The sequence below is a fragment of the Nymphaea colorata genome, chromosome 10, assembly GCF_008831285.2.
Source record: "Nymphaea colorata isolate Beijing-Zhang1983 chromosome 10, ASM883128v2, whole genome shotgun sequence".
Taxonomy (NCBI): Eukaryota; Viridiplantae; Streptophyta; class Magnoliopsida; order Nymphaeales; family Nymphaeaceae; genus Nymphaea; species Nymphaea colorata.
In genome coordinates, this window is record NC_045147.1 from 963,010 (window position 1) to 987,277 (window position 24,268).

At 37.0% G+C, this 24,268-nt stretch overlaps 2 protein-coding genes and 1 long non-coding RNA gene across 6 annotated transcripts; 2 read left to right on the forward strand and 1 right to left on the reverse strand.

Annotated features, from left to right (window-relative positions):
• The first annotated feature begins 784 nt into the window (after nucleotides 1–784).
• Nucleotides 785–8,030, forward strand: LOC116262326 (60S ribosomal protein L5-like). Of its 4 annotated transcripts, none has more exons than XM_031641580.2 (11): nucleotides 785–925; nucleotides 1,017–1,148; nucleotides 2,492–2,592; nucleotides 4,372–4,441; nucleotides 4,534–4,625; nucleotides 4,840–4,966; nucleotides 5,126–5,205; nucleotides 5,376–5,492; nucleotides 6,646–6,780; nucleotides 6,854–7,023; nucleotides 7,736–8,030. In XM_031641580.2, the coding sequence occupies exons 3-11, from the start codon at nucleotides 2,590–2,592 to the stop codon at nucleotides 7,833–7,835; spliced, it is 894 nt and encodes a 297-aa protein (XP_031497440.1). In that variant the 5' UTR covers nucleotides 785–925; nucleotides 1,017–1,148; nucleotides 2,492–2,589; the 3' UTR covers nucleotides 7,836–8,030. The 4 variants fall into 4 exon arrangements, with proteins under 4 accessions (XP_031497440.1, XP_031497442.1, XP_031497441.1 ...); XM_031641581.2 differs by having other exon boundaries at nucleotides 795–925; nucleotides 1,077–1,148; XM_031641582.2 differs by lacking the exon at nucleotides 1,017–1,148.
• Nucleotides 8,031–11,766: 3,736 nt separating this feature from the next.
• On the reverse strand, nucleotides 11,767–13,382 carry LOC126410437 (uncharacterized). Its single transcript, XR_007574403.1, has 2 exons — nucleotides 13,312–13,382; nucleotides 11,767–12,551 (listed from the first exon to the last, which is right to left on the reverse strand). It is a non-coding gene; the product is annotated as an uncharacterized LOC126410437 (long non-coding RNA).
• A 7,006-nt stretch (nucleotides 13,383–20,388) lies between these two features.
• On the forward strand, nucleotides 20,389–21,039 carry LOC116262840 (uncharacterized). Its single transcript, XM_031642357.2, has one exon. The coding sequence runs from the start codon at nucleotides 20,495–20,497 to the stop codon at nucleotides 20,855–20,857; it is 363 nt and encodes a 120-aa protein (XP_031498217.1). The 5' UTR covers nucleotides 20,389–20,494; the 3' UTR covers nucleotides 20,858–21,039.
• Nucleotides 21,040–24,268: the final 3,229 nt, after the last annotated feature.

Sequence of the window (24,268 nt, forward strand, 5' to 3'; positions counted from 1 at the left end):
CCCGTTCTTTGTGAACAAAACTGGCCAGGTCACTACAATTACTGACGGCCAAAAAATGATGTTGGTGAAACATGAGAGCACGTCGATAATGGGTTTTCCGACATTTGTGGTGATCGTTGATGAAGACAGTGCCAACAAAAACCATCACTGTCATTTGTGGCGATCGCTGATATAGAGGCCATCACCAACCCACTAAGTACATAAGTAAACGAAAGATGATTCCCGATGTTCAAGGCGCCGATAATATTTTTTTTACCAACACTCAAAGGACGTCGGTAAACATGTTTACCAACAATTATCATAAACATCTTGACGTTCTATTTAATAATATAGGATATACACCTTCGGCTTAATTATGCTATATACCTTACCAGATATCCATGTATATTAACAATGTACTCTACTAAGGGAAGCCGGATGACCTCGTAGAAAGGCATTAATAACAAAAGTGCCTAGATCATTGAGCCTTATTTTATGTCAAGAATATTCAAAATATTTCAATGATAGTTGGAATTTTGCGTAATTGACAAGAAAAATCTAAAATTAAAGAAAATAAGGGAAAAATTAATATGCATGGAAAGACAAATTGGAAATTAACATGGAAAAGTCAAATTATGAACTTGTGCCAATCTACGTCACAATGGTACGCCTGTTTGGGTGGCGTACTCGTACCGGTACGCCGGTACGTTCTGGTAGGTTTGGATCTGGTTTCGGGTCGAAACCAGATCCAAACCATATCAAGTTTAACCTGAAAACCTAAAATTAAAAATCGCGATGGCCTTTCTGAGTTTTCTCCTTCCCGACTTTGGAACAGCCCTCGGCGGCTAGTGCTTGCATCCTTGCAGCGGCGGCAGACGGCGGCTGGCGACGTACAGCGGCCGCTGACGAACGGTGGCTGGCGACGGCAGTGTTTAGGGTTTTGCCGGTATTCTTTACAGTTTTCATTGATTGCATTGTTTTGTTGCTTTGCGATGGAATTTCGGCATTTTTTTCTTAAAAACGGTGGGGATGCGAAGGTGACATTGGCTTCCTTCGTGGTCATCTCATCAATCTCCGGGCATTGCATCAACATTCAGCAACGAAGAAGACAGCATCCAACTACAAGTTGTTTTTTCATTCGCTGCTTCGATTATAATCATTAGTCACCTGTGAGTTTACTGTCGTTTGTTTCTTTAAATTCTTTCTTTCATTAGATTGGTGAAATATTCAGCGATTATTCTTTTGCTACTAAACAACCCTGAAGTTCTGTTTACTACAAGGAACAGAGCATAAAAAAAAATTGCAATCGTTCCGGGGTTTATCTAGAATTTTTTAAAGGCTTATTCTGCAATTGATGTTGTATTTCAGTTTATTTTGTCGACCACTGTCAATAGATGAATATACTAAAGCCAAAAAATTCAACTGTTGTCACTCACGGGTGATTGGAAGGGCAGGGAATAGGTGGTGCAGCATGTAATTGTCTGGATGATTGGAAGGTTTTTAAATTGAGAGTTCTAACTACAAAAATGAAAAGTTTGATTGGCGATTGCTCATTTTTGTTTCAGACTATTATAAACATCCCTTGTTACATGATTTCCCATCATAATCTTAAAGCAGAACGAATTGTACAAAAGAATAAGTTGGGACAAAGATGTTTTGGCCTTCTGGCGTTGCATGTTGATCATGTAAGTTGAAATTAAATGTCATTATTTGCTGACTTGAGAGGTGAAGAAAATATTGGGCAATCAAGGTCCTAGTGGTTGTGAATCAAAGTCCTGGTTGTTGCTTTTATGATGAAGGGGTGGCGTATCATCACCATGTGTGCATCGAAGGAGAGGATGACTTAGACCATCTTAATTCAGGGTTAAATGAACCATGTACACTACAAGATGTAGTGGTGGATGAGGAGGACATTACAGAGGTAGACAATGAAGAGGAAAAAGAACTTGAAGAATGATCTATGAAAAAAACATTTTATGTTTTTTTGTTTTCTTTTATGACTTATGAAGGTATGTATGGATTGATGGAACGAACATTGTATGTTTATGTTTTATGAGATTATCTATGATCTATGGAAGGAACATTTGATGTTTTTTGTTTTCTTTTATGACTTATGAAGGTATCTATGGATTGATGGAAGAAACATTGTATGTTATGTTTTATGAGATTATCTATGATATATGGAAGGAACATTTGATGTTTTTTGTTTTTTTAATGACTTATGAAATTATTATGTATGGATTGATGGAAGGAATGTTTATGTTTACATTTGATTTTGATGTTTTTTTGATCTACGGATTCATTTTGTTTTTTTTTTATTTTTTGGTTATTAAAAATTAACAATATATGAATATAATAGTAGCCATACTTGTACCAAGATTTACTAGATTTACTAAAACGCCATACCCCATACTCGTACCCGTACCATTGTGACATAGGTGACCAGCCAACCGAGTTTCATCGAGTTTTTTTTTTTTTTTTTTTTAAAAAAACCTTGTTTGTATGATTCCAGGTACATTAGGGTTTGCAGCCCTCTTATCAGGCGGCGGCCAGCTTTTGGGTTCCAGGCTTCCGCGGGAGAGCGAAAGAAGGGAAAGAAGGTTCGCAGAAATGGTGAGACTCTCTTCCATTTCCTTTTTTTTCCATTATCGCCCAAATCTTGGTGATTGTTTTTTTCCTTTGATCTGGCTGTCGTGTGCGAAGGCGGGGGTCTCCCTATGCTTCATCCATCGACAAGGAACAGGAAAACGGGGGAAATGGTACCGAGGGGGTGATCTTTGTCCGGATAAATTGAATCACCCTTTGGTATTTCTTGAATTGCACCCGGGTGGGCAGCTGACAAGAGTTACGCTAAATAAAAAATGTCCATATTTCCCTAATTCCAGGATTTCTTTGGACGACTGTTTTTCTTGTCGCCAAAGGTTATCTCTCTCAGTAGTGTTCGTCATCCCAAAACTGCTTCTATATGTAATCTGATTAAGTAGTTGGTCAAGAACTGTGACAAAATCTTAGTCACTAGTTTTCAGTATGAAAAACTGTTCAACCGTTTGACTCAAGTAACCATTTTATTGAGCAGAATTCGATCTTCATTCCATATAATAACAAATCAGACATGTTCTGGTGGCATCGGTATAACGATTTGTGTAATGTGTCGGTTGAAGAATGATGACGAGTTTTCTCGCTTGAGATGTACAACCCAAAGTAGTCCAATGTATGAAACAGAGTTTGCCAATTTCACCAACAAAATCTGTTCCCAATATTTTGTCTTTTTTGCTGTAGCTTTTGCAATTTCCCCCATGTACCTTTGGTCTATGAAAATCCTAGTTGGTGCTACCTTTTGCAATTATACATGCTTGATTGGAAAGGGCTTGTCCTAAGTCATTGTGTTGATTGACCATCCACGTTTTGAAGAATCAAGAAAGTGTAACTTTTTGTGCATCAACAAACTCTGTTCACAATATTTTGTCTTTTCTTGCATATTCATTGCAAGTTTCCCCATGTGACTTTGGTTTATGAATTTCCTAGTTGATGTGACCTATGCAATTACATGCTTCATTGGAAAGCGCTTGATGGAAATCTTTGTATTTCTTCTTGAAAGTAATTTCTTTTACCTTTTATCACCAGCCAGTTCTTATCCATGCCACTTTTTTTTTTTTACTATCCACGTTTTAAAGAATCAGGAAGGTATACCTTTTTGTATTTCGTTATTCAAGAAAACCAATGAATCTGCTCAGGCTTTAGCCTCCTTATGAGGTGGGGCAGTAGTGGGGGCCACATTAGTTAGCAAAGGCAAAAGGGCATATGATTTTGATTGGTTACTTGGGTTATTGCAAATTATTCCTAGAAAGCTGCTGGTTTCACCAAATGCCACAGTGAATAAGCTCAATTGTTTCTTTATATATCAGTGTCCAATTCTCATTTGTTCAAGGAGTTGCAAGGTATTACTTCATCAGCCGCACCACTGCCTTTAGCTGTAAATCTGAAGGATCACCTGATGGTCATTTTTTTGGTATAATTTGATATGCAGTAGACTAACAGTTTAATCCTTTTCACCAACCTGTGGAATTTGGATGCTTCGTTCATTTTAGTTGTGAAAAATGCTTTTCTCTCTAAATTTTAGTTAGTCATTATTCGTTTTGTACAAGCATGAAAGACCAAGCAATGTAACTCCATGCTGATCTTCTTGGAACTTAGCGAGTCTCTAGTGACCATTTGTGCCATATGCTTCCAGGGTTCAAGATCTCTTTGTAAAAGCTGTTCTAAAAATTTCTTCTTGGTTCATTGATTCTTTTTGGTTAATGATTTTATAGATCTCTAAGCATAGTTTCTCAGGTGTATATTAAAACTTGTTTATGTCCTTTGTAATAGATTTGTTGATCTATGTTGTTTCAGGCCTTTGCTAAAGCTCAAAAGACAAAAGCGTATTTCAAGCGATTTCAAGTGAAGTACAAGAGAAGAAGACGTATGCAGTTTCCTTTTGTGTTGCGACATTTCTTAAGATTCTTTTCTTCCATGATTGTGATATTGACTTGTTCCCATCATCCTGTTAAACAGAGGGGAAAACAGATTATCGTGCACGCGTTCGACTTATTAATCAGGATAAGAACAAATACAACACACCAAAGTATCGGTTTGTTGTTCGATTTGTATCCTATTCATCATATTGTTTTATTATAATTTAAATTAAGCAATTGAACTTTAATTTATTAGTTTATGCAGTCAATCCTCCTAGAGGTTATTTATGTCTTTAATGTGCTGCAAATATTTTTTTTGGTTTTGCAACTGGATTTTGAGGTGATATATGACTGTTTATTTTGGTGGCTGTTTCAATTGTTGTTACTTAACTGCATTATTAATCAGACTAACAAAGATGTTATAGCACAAATTACATCTGCCAGCATTGCTGGAGATTTGGTGCTAGCAGCAGCATATTCTCATGAACTTCCAAGATATGGACTTGAAGTAGGCTTGACCAATTATGCTGCTGGTTTGGCTCTCTCTCTCTCTCTCTCTTGCTTGCAAGCACACGCTCAAACACACACACACACACACGTGTAAATGGCACACATGTATATGCAGACAAGCTCTATTGCAGCTTGCATATCTGGCGTCATTAATTTGACAAATTTTATTTTTTTATGTTTAGCCTACTGCACTGGGCTTTTGTTGGCCCGTAGAGTCCTCAAAATGCTGGAGATGGATGAGGAATACCAGGGAAATGTGGAGGTATATTTTATTGTAATTTGTAGTGTATGAAGTTTTATATTTGGAGGATCATGGTATGTGTGGATAACTGTTTGTAGGATAGCTCATTATGAATAGTTTTTGATAATGAATCTTTCTCTGGATTTTGTTGAAGCATGACATATGGTCATTTGATTTCATGTTGTTTTTAGGCCACTGGAGAGGACTTTTCTGTTGAGCCTGCTGACAGCAGGAGGCCTTTCCGTGCTCTGTTGGATGTTGGCCTGGTAAGGACAACCACTGGCAACCGTGTATTTGGTGCTCTTAAGGTATACTTATCTCTCTCTCTCTCTCTCTCTCTCTCTCTCTCTCTGTCTGTCTTTTCCCTGTGTGCATTTGCAGTTCTTTGATTGTGTTATGGCTGCCTGTTTGAGTTGCTGGTTGAAAATAACTTTTTGGATGGATTAAAATTGTAAATTAGTTCTCCTAGAGAGTTTGACATTGCTTCCTAATGAGAATGAAAGTATCTTTTTTCTTTCATCATTCTTTTCTCAAGAAGTTTAAGGATATCATATCGATAGCGGCTTCTTTAGATACCTATGCAATAGACAAAGTCATATGAAGGTTCCTCTTGGTTTGTTTTCCATTGTGAAAGTCTAAAAAATCTCAGAAAAGGTGAAAAACGAGATTAGTAAAATGATTAGAGAAGATTTACATGTAGCCTATTTCTTTCCACAATAAGTTTTATCTGATGCCTTGAACCGGTTGTGAAAAAAAATGGTGACTACCCTTAATAAATATATGAGTTCATTTGGTTGCGGTGCAGGGTCTTCTGTCGTTCACTTCTGGTGCTTTTTGCATGGGATTAATCTGTCCTGTTACTTGATATGTTAATTTTTGTTGCAATTTAGGTCTACCCCTTGTTTTCGTTCTGCCATTTTTTGGTAGATATCAGTATTGTACGTATCGTACTCATTAAGTAAATCTTATTTCTAATTTTGTTTATTTGCCTGGACATATAACACAAAGCCCTCTGCTTCTTTTAGATGTGATTTCCTGGCTCCATTATGCTTTCCTGGCACCCATTTTCAAAGGCCCTCTATGACTTCCTTTTGAATTTTGCTTGGAAAATCTTTGTTAAACTTTTTTTTTTATTGAAGGTGACAACTTGAATGGTAATCCAAGGGAATTTTGCTTGCTGTTGAACTTGGAATATGATCTTGTTGTCTAAAGCTTTTTCAGAATATCTTGAGTTTTATAGGATTGGCTTGTCTGCTCTTGTGTTTGAATTGCTTCTTTCCACGTTAAGTGCCAACTTGATCTGGTTGCTTTTGGCTTTCGGTTCAGTTGTTTATAGGATGTTGATCAACTTGCCAGAATGCTTCTGTCTATGAAAATGGACCTTTGTGAAAGTTTCTATGCAGATTATACGTTCAAATTCAAGATTTTTTTCATGCTATGTAATGAAAATTCTTTTTGTAGGGTGCACTTGATGGTGGGCTTGACATCCCTCACAGTGACAAGAGGTTTGCTGGATTCAGCAAGGAGCAGAAGCATCTTGATGCGGAGGTGCATCGTAAATACATCTTTGGTGGTCATGTGGCTGCTTATATGAAGGTATTTGATTGTTTTGTTTTTGAACTTTGTCCTTCTCGTGACTTGTTATTCAAGGATCATGGTTATCTTGCAGACTCTGATGGAGGATGAACCTGAAAAATATCAGTCTCAATTCAGTGAATATGTTAAGAAAGAAATCGAACCTGATGCCATTGAGGGAATGTATAAGAAGGTACATGCTGCCATTCGTGCTGATCCCTCCTTCGTAAAGACTGAGAATCAGCCTCCCAAGACGCACAAGAGGTATGCAGTTATACTTTTTTCTAGGCTTTGTGTGTGTGTGTGTGTCTGCACTTGTGCATGTGATCCATGCGATAATGGCATTGCCTGGTCAGTGTTCACAGTAAAGCTATTGAAGTGTTGGCCCCTGTGATTGTAATTTTAATAGCTGGTCTGAGGACTCACTCTACGATAATTACTAAAATACTAGGTTCTTTGTCCATAATTTACTGAGAACATAGTCTAATATTTTCCTTTACTCCAAAAAATGCAAACATGATTCAACCGAACGTTTTGATACTAATTTTAGTGCATGTAAACCTGTGCTTACTTGAATGTACAAAAATAAGTTTTGCTGTGAAATGGTTGTTCTAAGAGTGTCTCCCCCAGTTATCGTGTTTAGTAGCGGTGTTGCCAGTCAGCAGATAAACGATAGGCTTGTGTAGCCTGTAGGCGTTATGGTAGCAGCTGATAAGATAGTGGATCCAGTTTGGACTTGGCTCTTAGCAATTCCTATATTGGATGTTAAGTGTTTGGTCTGGTAAATATTTGTGGGCCTTTTTGGTGTCTTCCTCTTGTCGAAAGAGTGCGGGCTTCTGTATGATCAGCTTCTCTATGTGTCTTTCCATCTGCTATCGTTGCTTAACTTAATCCGTTTGTGTTTTGTATATTCTTTTTTAACTAATTGACGTGCTATGAAGGCCCATCCTGAATACTGTCTACCCCCCTGATCCAGGTACAACCTAAAGAAGTTGACATACGAGGAGAGGAAAGTGAAGCTGATCGAAAGGTTGAATGCTCTCAATTCAGCTACAGCAGATGATGACGAGGAGTGATGAAAGAGGAATTTTCTTATTCTTTTGAATCTGTTCTGCCTTCTGAGCACTCCTGTTTATGACTGAGCCAGTTTAGATGCCCTCTTCAGACAATTTTTATTTTTAGGTTTAAGGTTGTGGTTTAGTGGGATTATGCATCCTAATTTTGTTAGACAATTGTACCGGAGAATGAACGGTCTTTTTTGGTTGCTGTTACATGACTTGTGGTCTTGTCATCTGGAGTCGGCACTGGATGTCCCTGTATTAGGTACTCAGTTTTCTAGGAAACAATGTCCCGGCTTTTTCGACTTCTACCGGGTGAGGACCCTGCCTAGGTCTTTTTGGATTTTTAATTTTCTGATTGAAAGGCAAAACAATGCTTTAAGAAATAGAGAAATGGAAAAGTAAGCTAATTTCTTTTCTGAGAACATGATTAATACTTTGACTTCTGAACGCTACAAGTTGAGGACCTCCTTTTTTTTTTTTTTTTTTTTCTCCATCTCATCCACCGTTAGTCTCGCGATCTCAGTGGGTTGATGATCTCGATTCTTGGTATGTTTTGCGGTCGCCCTGGTAACTCCACAATATTTGGAATAGTAATCTTACTTTTGTCACAAATGGTGGCACTAATGCTGCAACGGAAGTGAGAGCTCTGAGATTTGCGTTGTTTCACTTGGGTTACATTTTGAGGTTCTTTGCACTGTTAGGGCTTTCTTTTGAAGTGGCCTATTCATATGTAACGCTTTTTATGTGCTTATGAGTTCTGGATTTGCATTTTCATCTTCAAACTACGGATTGATGGTGGACCTTGTGTTGTGTGTTGGTTTGGTTTTGTGAAACATATTAAGATCCAACTATCTGAGAACCGGTTCATGGCAATTGCTGAAGCTTTAGCGGCGCATACACGTACTCAAGATGATGGACTTTATCGAGCCATTGATATCTACCTTAAAGAAGTTAAGGAAAAACACTTTTTTCCTTCATCTTGTTTCTTAAATATTTTCAAACGTCAATATTTTGATCTATGTTTAGGTGGTCTGTGATGTATGCTATAGACTATAGTCAATTTGCATATATATATATATATATATATATATGTATATATATAATATTATATATGTTTAGAAATTTGTATACGTAAAAATTATCTTTGCGTTCTGTAAAGTGGGTTGTGTCCAGACAACAAGGTCAGATGTTCTTTCCAACTTGTGAACAAGCTTATGTTTCTTTTGTAGGCATGTGCTTCCGGTGATTTCATTTACTTCACAAGTTCTGTCTGATTTAGTACTTACACAGCAGGGTTGCCTGACTTGGAGCGGAAGAAGCTATGTAAATTGATTGATTTCCAGAAATTATCAGCTGAGGCAGGTGCACGAATGAGCCGCCTTCCTGCGCAGTCGGTTGTTCAAGTTCTTTATTTTGAACAGTTAAGACTCCGCAATGCCTTATTTTCTGCTCATGCAGATGAAGACCAGAAAAGTTTCCATCAGTCTCAACGCATTAGTAGTGGTGCTCTCAGTGCTGCCATGTCCCCTCGTGATAACTATGCATCATTAAGACGAGAGAACCGGGAGCTAAAGCTAGAGCTAGCACGTTTAAGGATGAGATTAAATGACTTAGAAAAAGACCATGCTTGTATGAAGCAAGATATTGAGAGAACAAGCTCTAATAAGTTTTTAAGTTCATTATCCTCAAAGTTTAGCAAAACTAAGCCCATTTGGTAATAGTAGCTCAACCAGATCAACTTCATCTTCAAGGCGATCATAGGCAACTGGGCTTGTGCTCTCTTGTAGGATAAGGAAAACCTTGTCTTAGTTCCATTCAACTTTGTTTTTCCTTCTTATAGCTGTGTATGAGCTCCACGTGCAGCAACCTTTTTCGCCTTAGCAGAAACTTTGCAGCTTTAACTGGCTTCCCATATCATGTATGTCGCTGTTGTACATATACATTGAATATCTTTCACCAATACATTGATTCTAACTTCTGAATGCTGCTGCTATTTTGAAAAAGAAAAAGAAAAAAAGTCACCATTTTCTGCCCGTTTGAAGTTCAGGAAGTTTTACTTTATCCTGATTAATTTACACATACATAGAAATTTGGGCTGAAACGAATTTTCTTAGTCAGTTCAAGCATTTCACAGCACCATTTTGTCAATCTGGAAAATTTACTTGCCTATGAATCTGGTAACTTTTTCTGTTAAAAGTTATACATCAATCTGTGCAGAACGATTATAGCAATCCAGCCCACTCGAATCATAACCCAACCCTAACAGCTCCAGTTCTTTAAAAAAGTAGGAACCGATCAACCACTTATAAATATATAAATAAGTATACACATTTTATTACGATTAACTATATTTATATATTAATATAAATATCGTCTGGTACTGCTGAACAATGCTTCTTCTTATAGTATGTTTTACAACTTTGAAATCATTGGTATCACCATTCGCGATTGCATGTGTGATCTCCAAGCTCTGAACTTAGTCAGGCCTACCCCAAAAAAAGCAGGTTCTATATGATGAAGTCGGCGTAGCAGGTTGAGACATTGATTCAATATTACATGCTATGTGTGTGTCTACATATATATATATATACATATACATATATAACTTCCAGCTTTCTAATGAATATGTTCCTTGTGCATATACAATATTGAACTTACCTGATCCCAAATTCCAACCTGAGTTGACTGGGATCAGGTTTCAGGTCTTAACATAATGTTGTCCTTACTGATACCTATCAAAATCGGAGTGGAACCGATCCGGTTCATGTGCCTGCTCATATCACATAGGAGGAAGAGATAAGGACGACCATGGTGGAGTAGGGGTGAACAAGCTACTCAAGGTCGACTCGTAAACGAGTTCGAGCTCCATCATGTGTTTAACGAGTCGAGCTCGAGTTCACGAGTCGACTCGTTCAACTGATCGAGCCTTAATCGAGCTCAACAAGTAAGGGTAAGTATCAAACGAGTTTGTCGAGCTCGAACTCAACACGCGACTATCGAGTTGAGTTTGAGCCAGTGTAGTCAAGCTATTTTCGAGCTCAAGCTGAGTCGAGCTCGAGGTCTTACTTAGTCGAGCCGAGTTCGAGCTTGGCTCGTGTTCAGCCCTAGGTGGAGGCTCTTTCCATGGCAAAAGAAACAAGTGAGTGGGGCAAATGTTTTTACGGGATAAGAGTGATTCCCAAAGGAAAATGAGTGGCGGCCATAAGAGCGAGAGCGTGGAGGATTGGGGTGAGAGAGGCTCAAACTCTCGACCTCAGGATCACTCGAATAGCTATGAGACCTACGCACTGGCCAACTGCGCCACCACCCCTTGTTGTTAAGCCGTGCTTATTTAACAAAATCCTAGTTTGTCCTCCCGTTCAACAACCGTGACCACTTTGCATTAAGAAGGCAGCCTGTTCTCTAGTTAGAATCCGTCAACGAACATGGTTAATTCTGTCCATTTGATAGCTTAATCGGTTTGGTTCATTCATAGGCTTCCTTGCGATTTTTCTTGCAGCTGGTTAATATATCAAGGAAAAAGTTTGCTCACCTTTAGTTCAGAATTTTTATTGTTTAGGTTTTTTCATTTTGCTCTTTTCCATGTGGTTCAACCGAATTCAGTGCTTCATTGTGATTCTTCTTGACCAATTATTAATTTGATGCATCGTACCCTGTTAAAATACTTTTTCTAAACAATATGCGTTAAATATATACACAATAGTTGCCATCGTCGTCAATAAGGTTGAGTACAGGATGGATGATCTCTTCGACTATTTTGAACTACCTTCATGATCATGAACGGTGAACATGAGCTGCTGACTTTTCAATATATAAAGATTGAATCTCACAATGATGGCTGAACATATGGTATTTGTAGCTTCGGAAACTAATGTTGTAAATGTTACTTTAGAAGGAATGCAAATTTCTGCTAGGAGTAATATTTTCAGAGGAACTGTGTCAGCTATTCAAGAAAAAAGAAGCAATTGAATTGATAAGTTCAAAAGAAAAATATAAATGTTAAGACAATACAACCTGTGCAAAAACCACTGTAAAGCTCGAAATAGGATGCACCATAACTCCATGCATAAAAAATGTAACCTAGTTGTTTGATGTTAAATCCAGATGCAGCATTTGGCAGGATGACCATAAAGCAAGCCAAAGTGAGCAAATCTACATGGGTATGAACAACCAAGCCCCCTAAAACCTAAGCACAGAACCTTTGAGAGGCTACGAGGAACAAATCTTTGAAATGTGGTTTTATCAAGAGCAGCCTCTGATAAATGTCACAGGAAGTGCACAGAATCCATAGCTCCAAGTGATCTCCATATGCACGAGAAGACTTACCAAGTTCATGCAACAACTTTTTGCTGTCAGAGTAGCGTGAACAAATAGTTAACATGTGGATGAGACTAATGATTGATGTGCTACATTTAATTGAAGAATGATCATCCTTCATCTCTTGATTCCCTTTTTTTATTTATCCTTTTCCCATATTTTTTGGGACATCAAATGAAGGACAGCCCTAATTCAGATAGCAAGGACTAGGAGATATTCATGTGGTTTTGCACTGGGCACCACCAGGCAATTAGAAACGAAACTCTACAATGCTCCCATACCAATATCACCAAAACACCACCACTATAATGATTGTCTTTGGTCTGCGCATATGCTCCAAAAAGGAATGCCACGGCACCCTGGATGTTTCATACAGGGAATTTGGAAGCCAAGACCGCTGGAGTCTTCTACCTCCTGCACGGACATTTGTAGCTAGTTTTATCAGGAAATTCAACAAATTTGACTAATAAGCACAAGAACTTAAGGATGCAGGAATTATCAGTGTAAGTACACAGAAATGTCGCAGCATCTTAGTCTACAGGCAAACTCCATAAAGTAAAAACCTTCATAAACTAAAAATTGAACACACATCTAGATAAAGTTCCATATGATTTAATGGAGAACCCCAGACTAAAGCCCACTTTATGTATGCTGGAAGACTAAGACCATTTTGTGCAAAGCCATGCCACCCAGATCGAAAAACAGTGTCTTGCCAGGTGCTCTGGTAGATCAGCCTATATCACATCCACGAGAAAGCAGTAGCTGTAAGAAACTAAGAGGAAAAAAAAAAACAAAACGAAAAGAAAAAAAGAAAAGATAAAGGTGGATACTGCAAAAATACACAGCTAAATGAAGACAGAGAAGAATGCACAGATTAAATTTGCTCAGTCTATAATAAGCCATGGAATTCATCCTCAACAAACATGAGGGAGCAGTAAAACTTGATGTAAAATTCTTTTGAATTAAATGCTTATACATGAGAAAGGGTTTCATAAACGGATGAAATTTCCTCTCAACAAGGTGCTTGAAAGTTGAAACCAGTCATGAAGCAAACAATGAAAGCTTCATGAGTCTGCCAACCAGAATTTCCCCGAGCTTTTTTCTATTGGAAAACATGATTTACATCAGTATAATAATCTCACAAAAATAAAATTAGGGAAAGAGATACACATACACTGCTCCAGGGAGAGGAATAATTGTCAGTTGAGACCAACCAACATCCATCTGACCCTAATCCTTCCCATCTCACAAACTCCTTATGTTGTGAGGGGGGCCGCCGTTTCATTTTGGTTGTCTTCTGTGAGAGTGTCTGTGTTCATCTGAGAGTAAATAATGAAAGATCTATGCGACCGTGGACGTATGAGATTATTGCTCCAAACCACGTAAATCTTTGTCTTCTTCCTTGTTGCTTCTAACCCCCTCTTGAGAGTGCGAGAGGAGAGTTTCTTTGTGTGTTCCTAACAAAGATTGCTTTAAAATCTTAGAGTTCAGAAAATATTCTTGAGTGCACCGGGAGCATGAGAAGGTGAAGTAATATTATATTTTTTGATTGAATCATTCTTTCTTTTCTTGAATGTAGCATTGTTGTGGTTTCTTTATTTTCTCTTTTCATCTCTCCAAGACCATATAAGATAGTCTTCAAATCTCTATTTTAGAGTCGAGAAACTATTATTGAGTGCACCGAGAGTATTAGACGATGATATTATCTTTCATTTCATGATTGAATGATGTTCTTTCTTTTCTTGAATATAGACTCATTGTTGTTCTCCTATTTCTTCCATTTTTCATCTCCCTATCGCCATATAAGATAGCATTCAAATCTTTATTTTAAAGTCAAGAAAATATTTTTGAGTGCACCGGGAGCATGGGAAGGTGAATTGATATTTCATTTTATGATTAAATCATGCTCTCTTCTCTAAAAAATATTATTATTGTTTCTTCTCTTTTTCATCTCCACATGGGCATATAAAATAGCTCTCAAATCTCTATTTTAGAGTCAAGAAGCTATTCTTGAGTGCACCAGGAGCTGAGAATGTGAGATAATATTGCATTTTATGATTTAACAATTTCTCTCTATTACTTGAATGTTGCTTTATTTTGGATATTATTCATGCATAGTTGCTTAATTTTTCTTTATTTCATATATGTGAATGAACGGAGAAAATGAGAGTGTGGTTTGAGACTTTTTATTCTTATGTTAATTTTGAGGTTGAGATTTGTCCAATCTGGGGACACCTTCACGAATTTATACATGTTAAAGTGCATCTTCATGTCATTACGTTTATTTCCTTTTTAATCACCCAACTAAAAACCCTAATGAGTGCATTGTTATTGCTTGATTTTTTTCCATACCCAATGGTAGAAGAAATACATCCCTTGTAACAAACCAAATAATAACATTTTATGTGTATATATAAATCATATTTTACAAAAGATTTTCGAAACCAAGAACTCTATCTAATGTGACTTTAGAGTTTTAGCTTATGCTCTTGTATGAGCTTAAACTCCCCTCCGGCCTACATCAATCTTGAAGTCGGTTATTTTAAGTTATTCTTTGACGTTCAATCTCATGAGGACATACATGCATATACATGTTATATGCATATATGTGCACATGATGATTTCCTTTATCATTCTCTCTTTATGTTTACATATTTTATTTTACAAATTTTCGTATCAATATGAATGCATATATATATATATATATGAATGTCTTACTTTCTCTCTCTGAAATCTTTTCTTTCTCTTCTCAAGTCAAATGCCTTCATCTACAAATTTCGTATATATATATATATATATATATATATATATATATATATATATATATATATATATATATATATATATATATATATATATATATATATATATATATATATATATATATATATATTCTACATTTTTTTTCTGCTAAAATCTCTCTTTCTATTCAAATCAATGTCATTTTTTCAAATTTTCATATATGTGTATATGTGATGGTATATACACATGTATGTGCATCTCTTTCTATCTCCCTTTATTTCTCTCTTCATTTTAAAAGTTTTCTTTTTCCCCTCTACATAAATTAAGACATCATTGCCAAAAGCTTATATGTGTATATATACACATATAAAGAATACGTCTCTTTTTCCTCTTTCAAAAGTCTTTCATCTAGTGATCTTTGAAGTCTCCCCCCCTCTCTCTATCATTTTATGAGAGCATTTGATCTTTTAAACGTCTTTCTCATAATCTTTTATTTACCGATTTCATCAAGACCAAAACTCAAATAATAACCCAATATTAGATTCATATTTGGTGGTCTACAACCTAAATCCATTTTCAAAACTTTTCTTTCTTCATAAACACTTACATTAACTATAAAACAAAAATCTTAGATGTATGTTGTGTCAGGAATGTCTTTTAGATAAATGTTGTGGTAGGAATTCTTTAATTATATAGGATCAATGCATTCATGTATTATACTTACTTAACATCACTTATGATCACAAGCACCACTCCAAAGAACTTAAGCAAGAGGAGTTGGAGCTCTAACTAGGTGGTAATCAAATTAGAGTAAAATCTCAAACCTATTTAAAGTCTTAAGAGAACATCAACATGATTTAAAAAAAAAAATGATCTTCAAATAATTTCAAACAATATTTGTAAAGATTTTCTCAAATCAAAATGTTCTATACTCTAAAACGATTCTTCAAGAATCTTTTTAAAAGTTTGAAACATCCAACTTTCAACATTTTTCTCAAAAACTACACCGCATATAGAATGAAAAAGATGTTTAAGCCAAAATGAAATGCATTAATAATAAACATAGTCCTTGTATTGATTACCCCGGTAAAGGTATCGGGAACGGTTGATCCTCATAACGACAGATGAGTCTCTTTCTCTCTCATTTTCAAAACAAAACTCATTTTTCTGAAATACTCCAAAACAAAAAATGAAATATTATAAATTTTTTGGGGATGTGAACAGATGTTGACCTTGATGGGATTTGTCATCGTTTGGCTATGATTATAATTGATGCATTTCTACTAACTTGAACATCTCATATATTGCTGATGATAAAGCATGTTCTCTTCTTTGACCTTGACCCCATCGGCATTTCATTACATTGCTTGGCGATTGTGTTTGCTTTCTTACACATAAGACTAATTGAGGAAGATCAATCATGTTCACATAGATCTAGGACAAATACCACCCTTCTCAATTTAAGAGTTGCTTGAAAACCATGTTTGCTTTTCTATTCATTTGAATCATCATCTTAGGCAACATTGCATTAGAGACAACTCATTTTACATGATTTCTCATATTTCAAAATTTCTCATATCTATTTGTCCCGGTCATCATGTTATCGAGCTTAGTCTTTCGTGATAGCATAAGACTAAACCTTACAACTGGACTACACCTTGGGCAGGAAAGGCCCTCTCGTTAGTACCATGAGTGGTAATTTGTGATATATCGATGAGTGATCAAGAAGAAGTTGATGAACCATACCCTTAGTTGCCTAAGGAAGAATCTATGCTAGTACTAAGCCATTCGGCTAAAGTATATAAGTATAACTTGACATTAGATTATCGTGACACAAAATTATCTCAATTAGGTTCATATATCAATTTTCCTACAAAAAATTATTTCAAATGACATATGGATGTGTATAAAACCTTGTGTGATGTTTTACAACCTCATTATGTACCTCTACTTCATATTGTCAATACTAGTCAATCTTTTTCTAAATCTAAATCTCTATCCTTCAGAGTCATCATTCAAGATGTATTCTTTTTAATGTGGTGTCACATTCCCTTATGATCACATCCTCTTTAGGAAGGTCCCGAACGGTCCACCTACATCTATCTTGAGTCTAAACCTTTGGCTCCCAATGGTATTGGTCTTGGCATCTCACCTTCTCTCGGATGTTTCCTTCCTACCTTGAAGAATGTAGGCTAGAGGCAGTGGTAGCTAGAGGAATGCAATCAGTGGATGGAAATTTGGTGCATGCAATTGTCGAGCATTGGAATCCAAGGAAATCCTTTTTTTGGTTTCCATGGGGAGAAATGATAGTGATGAATTTGCTGAAATACTAGAACTCTCCACTCCAACTTGTGACCGAAATGATCCATTGGAGAATCCTGAACTTACGGGAAAAGGAAAACACTCATACTAATGTAAGGATTACTACCTTGGTATTGAAGGGGACGAAGACATGAAAGGCTTACTTAGAGAGTTCTCAAATCAAAATGTTCTACACTCTCAAATGATTATTCAAGAATCTTTTCAAAAGTTTGAAACATCCAACTTTCAACATTTTTCTCAACCACTACACTGCATATAGAGTGAAAAAGATGTTTAAGCCAAAGTAAAATGCATCAATAATAAACATAGTCCTTAGATCGATTACCTCTGTTAAAGGCACCGGGAACGGTTGATCATCGTACCGGCGAGCGGGTCCTTTTCTCTCTCATTTTCAAAACAAAACTCATTTTTCTGGAGCACTCCAAAATCAAAAACCAAACATTAAAACATTTTGGGGATGTGAACAATTAGTATATGTTCTATTTCTTGTAGTGAAAAAGAAAAGAAGTATAAAGTCACTTTACCTATACCTTTTATCTAAGAAGATGAAGATTATGATCCAAGTACTCAAGAGACTGGTCCAAGATCAGATCCAAACTCTCCAATAGAACTATACCAACCTGGTCTAGAAGGTGTGGACTTAGTTGGAACACCACTTCAACTTTGGACTTCTCTAACTGAACTATCCTATCTCTCACAACAGTCCACCGGCGCCATAGAAACTGGTCATCTAGAAGAACCAAATTCAAGCCCCACACCAAGCGAAGCTGTTAGGAGATCTAGTCATGTTAGAAATCCAGCAACCTGGTTGAAAGATTTTTATTGCACCACTATTGCTTCACCTTTGTCCAACGATGTACTCACATCGGGATGCAAACAAGGTACATGATACCCAATCTCAAAGTTTACCTCTTTTCAATATTTTTATAGTAGTCACAAAGCTTTTTTCACATTCCTTGTTATTAAAAATGAACCCAAAAATTTTGATGAAGTATGAACAGATGCCATGGATGCTGAAATACACGCACTACAAGAGTAAATGTAGACAATAACCACCTTCTAGAAGGAATTAAACCCAATGGATGTAAATGAGTATACAAAATAAAGTACAAATGTATCGTTCACACCAAGTGGCAAAGTGACCCTCTCAACTGGAGGGTCTTGACTATAATGAGACATTTGCACCAGTCACCAAAATTGTAACAATAAGAACTTTTTTCGCAATGGTCGCTAATTGTAATTGGATCTTATATCAAATGGATGTGGATAACTCATCCCTACATGGCTATTGCAAGAAGAGATGTATATGGTAGCATCACCGGGATATATTCACCAGGGGGAGAGACAAGTATATAAACATTACAAATCATTTTATGGCTTGAAGCAATCTACGAGACATTGGTTCCACATGCTCAATATGGCTCTTGAAGAATTTAGGTTCATCCAATCCATAGCAAATCACTATTTGTTTACATACAAATAGAGAATACATTTCTTGCTAATTTAGTATATGTTGATGAATTGATAACTGCAGAAAATTCAAATAATTCAATTGCAAATTTCAAAGGTATTCTTTGCAGAAATTCCACATGAAAGATCTCGGCAGACCTAAGTATTTCTTGGGAATTGAAATTGCAGACTCTTCAAAAGGTACTTACTTATCTCAAAAAAAAAGTATGCCTTGAACATCATTCATGAGACAGATCTCCTTGGAGCCAAACGAGTGGAATTCTTCATGGAGCAAAGACATGGATTAGATGCAGAGTAGGGGAAGCTGATTAAAGACCCCACATTATGTCGCCAGTTGGTAGGAAAATTGATCTATCTTAGTATAACATGCCCAAAGGTAGAATTTGTGGTACAAGCCTTAAGCAGATTCATGCAACAGCCCGGGTGCCACATCGTCAAGCTGCTCTTCGCATTGTTTAATATCCCAAGGCAAGCCTTGGTCAAGGCATCATGATGCACAAACAAAACAAATACGCATCTTAGTGCTTTTTGTGACTTGGATCTTGGATTGGGTAGCATGTCAAGTGACCCGATGATCTGTCGTAGCCTATTGCTTGCTTCTTGGATCTACACTAATCTCTTGCAAGATAAAAAAGGAACAAACTATATCCCGTTCTTTTGCTGAAGTAGAATATAGATTGATTTCAAATGTGGTATGCGAGATCACTTGGTTAAAAAAATTATTATGTGACTTAGAAGTAACTCAAGATCAACTAATCCTAATTTTCTGTGACAATTAGGCCACATTGCATGTTGCGGTGAACCCATTAATTTTGAACGTTGTAAAATCATCACTGTATTTTTACTTGTATATATTGCCTTGTGTATGTGTGTGTGTGTGTATATTGAAAATATCTTGAATGAGAGAAAAGGGTTTCTCTTCATTTACTTTCTTGTCATCCCCTTGCTTCATTGCTTGGTTTGTAACAGTACTGAAAACAGGTAAACTAATCGGAGTGAGTTTTTTATAACCTCATCAGGCCACTATGAACACAATTGTTTTGAAGGGAGAAAGACCTTCAACTAAGAGCCAAGACCATCCCATCTTGATAAGGGCAATTTATCTCCTTAATCAAACGTAAAGGATTTCACCCTAACAACATGTCAGTGGACCGAATGTCTCAAAAAAAAAAAAAAGTGGACACCTCATCTCAATTTTTATCCTCTTGAATCACATACATACGGTGAATTTTACTCATCATAGAACTGTTTTCCCTAGCACAATTTCTTACCAAAACATGCCAAATCCAACTCTTTAGTGAAGTACTTTTTCTGTCATAATTAGTCACACATAGAATCTTTTCTTTGATAACCTGTATCATCCTGCAAATTAACACCACTAACATGCTTCCTTTTTTTTGAGGAATCATTTTCTGCCTACAACTGGCATGAGTTATCCAGGTAAAACTTTCTTAGATAAGTTTCACCTCCAGCCAAACACCGATTTCTATGTTAGTTGTTCTAATGAACCTGGACTCGAAGAAAACTGACTCGATTTTGAATATTTCCGAGTTTCTGATGAGGTGGCCCATCTGAAATCTTGCTTCAAGCTTCAGGATAACCCTATCCTCCAAGAAGGCTGAGAATCGGCCACATGGGCAGCAACACTTGGATGCGGAGGCTGATTGCTCTTCATTTTTCCACCACTCACTCATTTCCCTGTATTTATCCCCTTCTTCCTCATCTACACCATTATCACCTAAGGAAACAGAAGCACAGAGAGAGGAGAGGCAGAGGTAGCAAGACAGAAACTCCCCAACTCCGGATCCAAGACAACAGAGAGGATGACAGCAGCTTCTGCCCTCTCTCTGGCACTGCCAGTGGCTTCCGTCAACCGGAGGCAAGCTGTCATCTCAGCTTCTGCTAAGCCATCCAATGTAACCCCGGCGTTGCCGGCGCAGGCCCCCATCGGAATCAAGGCAGCGTCTCCTCCCTCCCCACTGAAGGAGCAGGCAGTCACCGGCCTGACTGCGCTGGCCTTGACAGCTGCGATGGTAGTCCCCGAGATGGCAGAGGCGGCGCAGCCCGGACTGTCACCTTCTCTAAAGAACTTCCTGCTCAGCATAATCTCAGGCGGCGTGGTGGTCGGAGTCATCATCGGTGCGGTGATCGGCGTCGCCAACTTCGACCCTGTCAAGAGGACGTAGGAAGAAAGATTAGGCGAAGGAAAAAGCCAATGCGGGTTGCAAGTTCTCTTTTTCTGTTTTACTGGCATGGCTCTGTAAACAATATGTACTCGGTTCTGTTCTGGTCTCTGTATTATGTTGTTGATGTGTAAGAGTTTGGGCCGAAATTGAAAGAAAATGCAGACTAATTTTCGATTTAAAAATCAGAGTTCTTTGATCAGGAATGTTAGCTGATAACCATTAACAGCAGAAAATAGATCAGGCGTATCTCCTTAAGTTAGGCCTGAACTCTCTCCTTTGACAGCTTTTAACAAATTCAAATTCAAACTCCTTTCCAAACGAAGCCTGATCTTTATCCTCAACACGCCCCTTCAATCTGAGTGCGGCAGTGTCAACTAGGCTCAGATTGCATCTGAATTGCTCCTACGTGACTTTATTGAACTTAAGGGCTCTTTTGTAATGCCTAAACCTGCTCAAATTCAAACTATTTTGAAATGAAGCATTATTTTTATCCTCAACATGCATCTTCAATATGAGCGCGGTGTCAACTAGGCTCTGGTTGGAGTTGAACTGCTCGAGCATGACTGAACTGGAGGGCTTTGTGAGTTTATCGGCCACCTGTTCATTGGATCTAATAAGTTCCACTGCAACATGCCCTTTGTTTACATGGTCACAGACAAAGGGAAAATCAACTACAACGTTTTTGGTCTGTGCATGAAATACCGGATTAGATGTCAAATAAAATGATTCCAGCTGATCACACCAGGGACATTTGAAAACCTAGCTCCTTGAGTAAAATGTCGGATCCGAAGAAGTTCGTCCGCTCCTCCATCTCGGTGCATGATAAAGCCATTGTTTTCTGCTTCTTAGAGTACCAAGCAACAACATTGTTGCCCATGAAAAGCACACTACTGCTTATGACTTCATATAATTCATAAATCCAGCCCAATCCGCATATGCAAATGCTTGAAATAACAATGGAGAGCTCAATGGTCTGAAGCACATTCCCTAGTCTACGGTGCCTTGTCTATATCTCAAAATTCATTTTAACAGCCTTCCAATGGTTTTTAGCAGGGCTGTGCATATATTGACAAACTTTGTTAGGAAAAAAAAATATTGGGTCTAAGTCAAACACGCATATTGAAGAGCTCCCAGTCATTACGATGAAGAAGAGTCATCTTTGAAGAGTGGTTCCATCCTTGTGAAGCTTGGTAGATGATTCCATGGTTATAGTTGGTTGCTTAGCATTTGCCATTTTAGCTCGTTTGTGAATATTAGTGAGATCGTTTTTATGACCTAATTGCATCTTCATGATATAACATGACCTCAGTTGCCAAAACATAAGAGTCGTTCCACGTCTTCAATAAAGAAGGACCACTGCAATTCACAAATAAATCTTTGTATAGCTGAAGTGGATGCACTTGCCATAATCATGTTATCTATGTTCACATGAAACTTTTTCAAGATAAAAAGTGACATCAAATTGAGATATTTCAAAACCATGATTGAGAAGAAATTCACTCAACCTCATGTACCAAGCCCGTGGAGCCTATTTCAAACCATAAAGTGTTTCCTTAAGCTTGCAAACATAAGATCGAAATTGAGAGTCAACGTAACCGTCAGGCTGAAACATATAGATGAATTCCTCGGCCAATAGTCTATTAAAGAACACATTGTCAACATCCAGCTTCCGGATCTCCCACCTGTATTGAACTGCCATAGGGAAAAAGAATACATATTGATGTTGGTGTCACAATAGGACTGAACATCTCAGCAAAGTCGACTCCAGCCTCTTGGAGAAAACCAAATACGACCAATCTTGCCTTGTGCCTTGAGACATTCTCATCTGCATTATATTCTAGTTTATACACCCATTTGGACAATATCACATAGAAGTGAGGCTGATTCGGAAACAGATGTCATGTACCATCTTTTTGAGGTGCCTGAAACTCCTCGTTCATTCTAGGACGCCATTAAAACAAATAAAAATTAGAAAATGAAAAATAAAATGCATTAAAAAAACGTAAAAAAATGAATAAAACAAAAAAACACAAAAAAAGGAAAAACATGTGTTTTTTGTGTGTTCTTTTCATTTTAAAATTTTTTCAAAATAACGGCATTTTTTTAGTTTTAAACGGCTAATTTATTTTTTGTGTTTTTTTTTTGAAAAAAAACACGTTTATTGTGCCAGATCAGCATTAATCTCTCTTCGCCCCTTGTTTTAGGGCTTTTAATTATTTTTTATGAGCATAGATAAGAATATTTCAATTCTTTCTACGACTACAAATAAAGTCTCGGAGTTTTAAACGATGAGGTTTTTCTTCATGTATGATACAGCCAACCTAAAAAAAAGATAAATTTTTAAAAATAAAAAAAAAACTAAAAATGAGAGAAAAATAAAATAAATGAGAAACTAATAACACAAACATCAAAAGATAAATAGATTTGAAACAAATAAAAAATAAAAAATGAAAAAAACCTCTTGGCATTAAAAAACTGAAAAAAATGACAAAAATGAAAAAAAGTGAAAAAAACGTGTTCAAAACACGTTTTTTTGTTTTTAACAGTTTTTTCAAAAAAGCACGTTCTTTTTAAGTTTAAACTACCATTTAATTTATCAATTTTTTTCATGTTTTTTTTTTCAAAAAAAAAACGTTTTCTTTATGGGATTGGAGAAATGCTGCTAAAACGTTATGTGTGCTTCATGATCCACATGCTTTTATAAGGTTAGAATTGGTTCTTGTGATTGGAGAAATGCTGCTAAGTCATAAAAAATCACAGATCTATTATCTTGTTTGAGTTCAATGAAATTCAAGCACAAGCATGTTAACATGGGCATCTCATCTTATCTAACTCAAACTAATTATGGTGTACACTAGAACTACATATAGATATCTACGCACACACAAAAATGTGCATATAAAAAGCTATTTAAAAAGATTAGGCTTCCCTCTCTCAGCTAATAATTGATATCGAGAGGGATTGAGAGAAAAAAAGTGTGTGAGGGTTTGGAAAAAAAAAAGGGAAAAGATTGAGAGAAAGATGAGGAACAGCTGCTGATTACAGCCGCCATCGTGCTGAAGGAAACATCAATTGCAACCATCATGCTAAAGGAAACAACACAGCAGCAAAGGAAGGAGGAGGAGGAAAGAGGCAGCTGCAACCACTAGAATATAAGATTCCATGATCTCAAATCTCCTTGAATCTACTTCGAGGCAATCTGTAGGAGATGAAAGAAAGACTATTGATTGCTTTCGCTCCTTAATCAATAGGTAACTTCGCAACTGCCTACATGGAAATATTAGCCTAGGAATATATCATAATGCAAACCAAGGTTTTAAGCCCAGTGACTCCGGACTTGACTCAGTCGTTCTCGACTCGTGACTCGGTGGGTCAACTTGGTGGCCCAGAGGGAGGTCACACTGACTTTTT